General features: G+C 48.6%; 2 protein-coding genes across 2 annotated transcripts in view; one reads left to right on the top strand and one right to left on the bottom strand.

Moving 5' to 3' along the window:
- The window catches only part of LOC136954419 (uncharacterized), a 3145-nt gene extending 978 nt beyond the window's left edge, over window positions 1-2167 (bottom strand). The window contains 4 exon segments of the mRNA XM_067248050.1: window positions 447-560; window positions 606-850; window positions 1311-1454; window positions 1456-2167. Of these exon segments, the coding sequence (XP_067104151.1) occupies window positions 447-560; window positions 606-850; window positions 1311-1454; window positions 1456-2013 (1061 nt within the window). The 5' untranslated portion in view covers window positions 2014-2167.
- LOC136953844 (dedicator of cytokinesis protein 2) overlaps window positions 1-8924 on the top strand; it is a 55331-nt gene that overhangs the window by 28643 nt on the left and 17764 nt on the right. The gene's annotated exons all lie outside the window — the stretch shown is intronic.

Here is an 8924-nt window from a genome sequence, read left to right as displayed (position 1 = left end):
ATAAAGACTAAATAAGAGTTTAAAGAGAAAGGAACAGAATGAGAGGGAGAGAGGGAGACAGGGAAATGGAGAGATCTGGGGGACCGGTGGGAGGCAGCCTGAAGGAGGATGCAGCATCCAGAAAGCAGATAAAGTCTGATGATGAGTGCAAATGGATGTCAGCATTGACTTCAGACAGGAAAACGCGTAGACTTTTGTCCGACAGGTTGGCACTGGAGTGGTTCTTAAACCTTTACTGCAGGGCTGACCCTCTCTACGACCACACACACACAATGACATTTCAACGTTTATTTCAGAGTTGAGAGAAGCACCCTTGGTTGCCCTCTGTCTCTTTGTCTCCTAAGAAGACTCTCACTATCTTTCCATCCATCCTTTTCCCCCACCCTCCACCCTTATGTCTCTCCTTTCCTCCCCTTCCGTCCATCCATCCATCCCTCTCTCCTCACCCTTCACTCAGGGCCTTGCTCTTCTCCAGGTCTTGGATGACATTGAGCAGTACTTTGATCTTCTCCTGGTTGGAGAGCAGGCTCTCTTCCACGCTCTGCAGGCGCCCATGCAGCCTCCTCTTGCCTTCCCCCTTCACACCCCCCTCCAGCTCTCCCGACAGACCCCCGGGTGCCCCGTTGCATTGTGGGGCGGTATGAGGCACTTGGGCCTCCTTCGCCAGAGTTGGGGGTGGGGTTTTAGAGTCCTCGGATTTGACCAGGGGGGCTGGTACCTTGGTGGGCGTCGGGTTTGTCTGTAGGATGGGCGGGGCAGGTCTGGGGGCCACCTCCACCGTCCGAGGGGAGTGAGGGGGCAGAGGGGGCGTGGCCTGGGAGCCTATGTGGAGGACTGGGGGAGGCGGCTTCTGGGTGACGTGCGGGGATGATTGGGATGGTGTGTGTGGGCGTGTATGTTGGTGGTTGTGTGCACGCTCGGTCGAGGTATGCGTGTGTTTGTCTGTGGAGTGTTGCTCATTCACACAAGGCTGCATTGGTGGGACTGTGGGTTGTGTGTTGGTGGGTGTTGGGATCATGGACTTCTCTGTGCCCCTCTGGTTTGTGTGTGTTGTCTGGGTGGCCGTGCTCTTTTGTGTGTGCTCGGGTTCCACAGTGGGGGGAGGTGTGTGTTGCGTTGCAGTGCTTTTTGTGTATGATTTTTCTTGCACCGCTTGATTTTTGCCCTGCGGCAAAGTTTGTGTTTTGGTTTTTTTTTTGTGGCGTCTGTGGCATCTGAGTGTGCTTTCCAGCCGCGTGATTGGTCGTGTGTGTGTTCTTGTTGTACGTGTGTGAGTTCAGTAATGGAGAGTCCTTCCGCGTTTGACTGACTGCTGTCGACTGTTTCCGGATAGGGTTTGGTAAAGTCTGACTTGCCGTGATCTGATTGGCCGCTCGCCGGCGGCATGCGGGCGCCATGCAGATGGCGGGGACCTGCGACTGTCTCCGCCCACAGGTTCCACAAAGGCGGGGGCGATGACGTGGTCATCATTCTACAGGGGCGTGGCAGGGTGGCATGAGCGTTCACGCATGTGTTCCCCGAACGCAACACTGGCCGAGACCCCTCCCCCTTCAGAGACTGGACCCTCCTCTTTTCTCGGATTTGCTCGTTGCCCTCCGAGCCCTCGCTGCAGACCCCGCCCACCACCTCTGGGGCAACCACACTCCCATTGGTGTAGCGAGACATCCGCTTCCCGTTGGCCCGGCTACCAGACTCTCTGTCATTGGTCCGGACAGCTTTGACCTGACAGTAAACCCCACCCTGCGACCCAAGGTCTTCCTGCGTCAGGCTGTTGATGGTGTTTTGCGACATCTCCTTGGAGGTGTGGAAACTCCCGCTCAAATCACACGTTGCCGTGGTTTCTGGGTGTTGCGTGCTGGTTGGCTGGCTGTTATTCCTCTTCAGGGAGGGGATGGTCCTGAGGCCAGGGGAGGTCTGTACTCCCACGCTGCACAGCGGGCCCCATTGCCCCCCCGCCAGGGGCACCCCCAGCGCAGGCACTGGATTGGTTGGATCAGCCACCCTTCTGCCCATACCCTTAACCAATTGGCTCAGCCCCCAGAGGAGCTGGAAGGGGTGGAGCCACTGTGTGACATCACAGCAGGGTGAGGCAGTCTGTTATCTGTGTGTGTGTGTGTTTGTGTGTGCGTGTGTGTGTGTAGAAGAGGGTGTAAACTACACCAGTTGCATGGGGTGATGTTGCTCTGTTGGTTGGCTGATCTGTAGAGAATCAAACCCTGTTGTCTCCCTGGCTTGTGATTGGTCCTCGGGAGTCTCCGTGGTTACTGGCCAGGTGGAGCAAGAGGAGAGAGTGTTTCATTTTAGGCACAATCCATCATCTGTAGAGGGATATAAAGTGAGTGAGAAAAAGACAAAGAGAGAAATATAAAGAAAGAAAGAAAGAAAGAAAGAAAAAAAAGAAAGAAAGAGTGAAAGAGAAAGAAAGAGACCACACATTAGGTTGAGAGATTCAAGGTAAAGAGAGAGTCAGACTACCTGGTGCGTTTGCTAAATCAATAGCACTTTATCAGGCCCTGGCTGAGTCCTTCCTTTAGGGACCCACTGGTTACTGTGCAAAATGCTCCCGCTGCAGTACTCTGCATACACACAATGTCAAGTCATTGAGATAAAGACTTTTTGAGACGTGTGTAAGAAATGAAAAGACAATGAACGAGAATGAAATAGAGCCCTTTAGAGAGGGAGAGAACGTGCCTGTCCACCCATCTTGGGTGTGTGCTTACGTTGTCGTTGGCATGTGCCGTTAGCAACCCCATTAGCTCCTGACTGGGGTGCAGCCTTGATTGACAGCAGCAGACCGTTTACACACAGTAACCATGACAACCACTGCCCTGGACGCACCCTGAGGGCCATAGCCCAGTGAGAGAAAGGCAGACGTGTGTGTTATGTGAAAGAGAGGAAAAGATTATTTGAAATAAAAATGGCAGTGACATCTAAGACAAAGAGAATGGAACCCAAAGTGTGTGTGTGTGTGTGTGTGTGTGTGTGTGTGTGTGTGTGTGTGTGTGTGTGGAATAAAGATGAGGCTGATTCAAATGCGAGTCATTGGAGATTTTGCCTTGAGTCTTAAGCCTTGTATGCTTTATCTGAGGCAGATTCCACTGCGGTTCTTTTCCTTGTCTTTCTTCAAACAGCAAACTCATACATACACACACACACACCTACCTTACAGAACCTAGTGTGTGTGTGTGTATGTGTATGTCTCTGCATGGCTAGACAAGCCTGTCTAAAACCTTATTCTGGCCCTCTGACCTTTGATTTTTCGAAAAACTGAGAATACCTTCACTTCTTTTTTCATGTTTCTCTAATTTTATGCTCTCTTCTCTTTGCGTAGTCTGTCAAACACACACACACACACCTATGCACGCACCCACACACGTATAGAATGGGTAAGGCCAGGGACGAGCATGGTGAGGCGTTGTGAGCCAGTGAAGGATCTGCAGCTGGAAGACAGAACGTAGAGAGACCACGAGATAGTGAGATTAATGAAGAAAGAGGGGGCGAATAGAGGGCGAATAGAGGGAGAGAGGAGTAAGGAGAGAGGTTTGACTAGAAAGCAAGAGAAAACAGGACAGAGCGACTCACAACACAAACAATGACCCAAAACATACGTCAAGGTCAGGATTAGAGTGAACTTCCCAGAACATCCCAGCCTTCTGGCAGAGGCAACTAGATTGTTAGCCAAAATTGCCTGAAAGTTGGTGGAATTCTTCATGCCATATATGTATTTAACCAGTGCCCCTGGACCTCTGGAATTAAAAGAGCCCTTAACATCGCTGTGCCACTACCATATTTAACGTATGAGATGCCTCTTCTTGTGTGCAACTCTGTTTCAACGCCAAACATGCTAATGTTGTATCTGACCAAAGCGTTCAACTCTGGTCTCACCTCACCAGAGCATTGTTTTCCAGTCCTAATTTAAGTGACGTTTGGCAAACTCTGAGCGCTTAATTGCGTCTGTGTCTCTGGGTTAGAGAAAGCTTTTTTTCTGGCAACCCGTCCTGCAGCCTGTGGCTGTGGAGGTTGGCATCTGATGGTGCTTCTTGAAACCTGCCGACCCCAAGACACCACAAAGGTCTGCAGCTGGTTGACACTGATGTGGGGGGATGTTGTTGTTTCTCTCAATATTAGCTCCTCCCTATTCTGTGGGGCAAAATGTATTTGCATCCTCTACCCATGAGGTTTTCAACTGTTCCATAGCTTCAGGATTTTTAAATAATGGCCTTGACATTGCTCAGTGGTATATTCAATTGTTTATGGATCTTGTTGCCATTGCCAGATTTATGAAGGTCTGCTTTCTCTGTCTCTTTTGAACTGTCAGTTATTTTGTTTTCTTCATGGTGTTAAATGACAAAGGGATATTGCATTCTCGTTACCTCATTTATATACCAAAGTGACAAAGGAAGTGATGTAATGGCTCAATATTGTTAGATATCATTTACAATAATCTTTAAGGGTGCCATCATTGTTAAACCTTGATTCGGAGGAAATAGATTATTTATTAAATCAATAAATTATTTTGGTGGGTTGTATTGGAACATTACTATCGTACAGTCTGTCTCACATGTTGGTATTTTGAGTTTATCTCTATAATTATATAATTCATATTTATATAAGTATTGTTTGTGCATTTCCAGTCAGGGGTGCCAGTCATTTTGGAGCCTACTTTATGATCTGTGTAACACGCCACGACTGCCAAAGTAAAAGGCCCACCTGAATGGATAATACAATTGTTTTATTCAGTTCTGTTCTTGAAGGAGGTTCTGAGAGCTGAAAGGAGGATTGTGGGATAAGGGAAGCGATGGGAGGGAGGGGGAGAAACCGACTTGAAAAAGACAGATGTCTCAGTTGGAGTGATGTGACAGTGTTTCAGTATGTGTCTGTGTGTGTGTGAATCAGAGGTGGAGAGAAACTGAAATAGAGAGCAAGAAAAAGAGAAAGAGACAGAGAGTGGGTTATGGATAGAGAGGGGGAGGGAGAGAGAAAGTGTGAGAAATGGAAAGTCTTTATGTTCGTGCTGTTTAGACCTCTAGGACATTACCTGCAACAAATCAATACACTCTGAGTGTCCACTGTTAGGGCCACACACTAACACAGGCTCATAGATGCACACACACCCACACACACACACACACAGACTCAGACTCAGACTCAGAGCAGATGAACAGAGTGAGCCTGAAAGTGTGTGTGTGTTTATGTGAGTGGCTGTGAGGCATGTCTGTGGTTACCATACACTTAGGCTCCAGTGAATCGAGTCTTCTGTCATTTCAAGGTGAGTCTCATTTTTCAACCTCCGATTGAAGCTGTGTGTGTATGTGTGTGTGTGTGTGTACGTGTGTGTGCTTGCCTGTGTGCACGTGTGCACCCGCGTGCAATTGTGCCGCTTTACTGCACAGTAATCAAACAGCTCGCTCCTCACGCCTACTCAGCCAGCCCTCACAGGGACACGGTAAGTTTGCTGGCCCCTGGAGAGATGGCTAATAGGATAGCATACAGTGAAGAAGCAGGGCATTCTGGGGGTTGTAGTTGCGGTAGCCTGGCCTCAGCCCTGACTGGTTTTTAAAAACCCAAATTCATCTGCTGTTTCTATGATGGATGGTCAGTGTCTGTGTGTGGCGAGGATTCTGACAACAGCTGACATGGCCCATTAGTTAGTTTATTGGCAGCTAGTCAGCTAGAGGAGGGAGGATGCTGTCTCACTAATAGGCCACAGGATGAGAACTCAGCGCAACTATACGGACAAGATCTGCGCTTAACTGCCCCCATGTGTGTGTGTGAGTGTGTGTGTGGGACAAAGACAGAGGAGAGTCATAATCCTCTCCTCTTCTTGTCCTACTTTCACGTTCCTAATCCCTGGTCTCGGACACACAAACACACACAGACGCACACACACACACACAAACATAGGTACTCATACACAGGCACACGCACACCCCAGGTCTTACTTGGGGTTGCCTTTATCGAGGAAGTAGAAGGGTGTCAGACGAAGCACATTCACACTGACACAGACGTGTGATGCATGGACTGGTGTCAGATTTCAATGTCTTCATATTCACAGTTGGAGTTAAGTTAATTAAGTTCTTTAATTTTCTCTCATCCCCCCCCCCTTCCTCCTCCTCCCTCTGTCATTATCTCCTTCTCTCTCTGTGACTCCTCCTTATCTCTGCCTCTCATTCTCCTGATGGCTCCACCCGTCTCTCTTCTCTGTGTCACTCCTTCCCCCCCTCTCTCCACATCCCTCAACATGTCTCCTATACTGGTCTTGGCCCTCGTTAACCCTCCATCTATCTCTCCCCTCTCTCTTATCTCTCAATCTCTGACCTCCCATGACCCTTTCTCCTTTCTCATCTCTCTATCTTTAACCCTCTGCTGCCCTGCTCCTCCCCCTCCCATCCTTCCATCTGTCTCTCTGATTGTCCAGGAAAAGAGGTGACCAGGGGTCATTCTCATTGTCACTTTCCAATTGACAAGTACCGACACACTCACACATGCTAACACACACACACACACACACATGCTCTGCTTCTGTCTGTACTGGACCTTCTCTCCTGGGCTCACTTCCTCTGCATTTGTCTCCCCACTCTGTTTCCTTCTTCCTCTCCCCCTCTTCTCTTTCCTCTCCTCTTCTCCCAGCCTCTTCTCCTTCCTCCATCTCTTCTTCCATATTTTTCCATCTCTGGACTGCACAGTTTAAAAAACATGTTGTTCTCACCTGGCATTGATTAAGCTTCACTCTTTATTTGGATCACTTTTTGACTCTCTAAATCAATCTTTCCTTCCTGCCTCTCTCTGGGGTTTGTGTGTGTGTGTGTGTCTGGACTTGTCCCATGGAGCGCATGACCAGACCTGTAAGATGTGAGCAAAAGACTGGTCTAATAGTTGAACGCGCACACACATACACACACACACAATGTCACACAGACACAGACATACACACACACAATATCACACAGACACAGACATACACACACACAATATCACACAGACACAGACATACACACAAACACACTCAGCCTTCACAGCGTATCAGCTGCAGAGCAATCTTGGAAACAGAAACACAGGTTTCAGAGGAGGATTTTTTACCTCATAACTGGCACAGCATTTAAAGCTCAAAAGCTTTATATAGTACAGCATACACACACACACTCATGTCCACAACATGGTTATTCTGGTAAAAAGCAGAGTGGGTAATAAATGATGGATGAGAGTAAAAGCAGCACACATGCACACACACACACACACACTCCCTCACACACACAAACACACACTCTCTTTCTGTCCCTCTCCCTCTTTCTCTCTCTCTCTCTTTCTCTCTTACACACATATACACACTGCATACACACACATACATAAAACTTGCTCAACAGACTGCATGAAAGCCTGGAGTGACAGATGGATAGGATTACGCACCTGCTGTATAGAGCACCACAATCACAAAGAGTACAGTACAGGCACATACTCTTACACACACACACACACACACACTTGCTCTCTCTTACACACACACGCACACACTGATATTCTCAATCTCTGTATCTCTCTGACCTGTTTGCCTTGATCTCCGTAACTCCCTTAAACACACCCAGTCAGATATGCAGGGCAAATGCCAACAGATGGTAGACACACACACACACACACACACACATGCTCCTCAGAGTCTGACACATGCAGCTGCAGCATAGACACACACAAACGCAGTGACCAGTTAGTATCACTAACTATAAATATTGCACACAGACATTAACACCAACTCAACAAACTGCTGAACATCGTCAGACAGACAAGTGTGTGTGTTTGTATGTGCATTTGAGAGCTTGTGTGTTTTTGAATGCTGTGTGTGGGTGTGCTTGGTTGTGTGTGTGTGTGTGTGGGTGTGCGTTTGTGTGTGTGCTGTATTTGTCAGCAGTTCTACCTCCAGCCCCGAACTGATCTCCGTATATTAAAGCTTTCCTGTCCATCAGTCACTTACCATCTCTTCCATCCTCCACTGCTGTCGTCCTCCCGCTCCTCTGCTCTTCCCCTCCTCTCCCTCGCTCTCTCTCACACTCTCCTCCAGCCACTTGTCCGTGTTACTCCCCAGTCCTTCACTGCTTTAGTTTTCTTCTCCGTTCGCTCATTTCGGTCTTTCTCTCTCGCTCTCTCTCTCTGTGTTGTCGTCTCCAGCGCTTCACAGAGCTGAATAATCCTCCTCCACCTCCCTCTCTGTCTCTCTCTCTCACTGTTGATCCCCCCCCTCACTCTCCCTCACTGTAGTTCTCTCCCTCCTCTCTCTTTCCATGCATCCCCTTCCTCTCTCTCTCTCTCTCTCTCTCTCTCTCTCTCTTTTCTTACCTCTCTCTTTCATCTGACCTACCCTGTATACCTCCTACCTTGTCCCCTCCACACCTCTCCCTGACCCTCCTCCCTCCCTCTCTGAGGGTAATCCTCTGTGCTGTGTCCTGGTTCCAGGCTGCTTCCTGGCTGGTTTCAGGCTGGTGTCAGGCTGGTCTTAGTGTGGTGTGGTGCCTAAGGCCAGTCTTGATGGCAGACCAAGGAACTTTGGCAGGAGAGAGGGCTCGCTCCAGAAAAGCTGCCAGGAGCGGTCCACAAACACGCATACTCACACATACACAAATACACAAAACATACTTTTATTTATATCCTTTTTTACTCTGCATAGATGCACCTTTTTGCCACCCTGTCTCCCTCACTCTCTTTTCTTTTGTCCATCAGTGCCCCACAACACATCAATTTCTCTCATTCATTCTTTCTCTCTCTCTCTATCCCCCTCCCTCGTCCATATCATGTCCTGATCCTGGTAGCGTGTCTGTCTTTGAGTTTATTGTCTTGTCCCACTTGCAACCCCTCCAACTCCCTTTTCCTTATCTCCCTCCATCACGCTCCCATCTGCTTCTGCTCTGTCTCTAGTGTCTACGAGACTCTCTCTC

Source organism: Osmerus mordax, chromosome 12 (genome assembly GCF_038355195.1).
Source record: "Osmerus mordax isolate fOsmMor3 chromosome 12, fOsmMor3.pri, whole genome shotgun sequence".
Lineage (NCBI taxonomy): Eukaryota > Metazoa > Chordata > Actinopteri > Osmeriformes > Osmeridae > Osmerus > Osmerus mordax.
The sequence above is the reverse complement of the archived record's forward strand: the minus strand, read 5'-3'. Positions and strand labels throughout refer to the sequence as shown.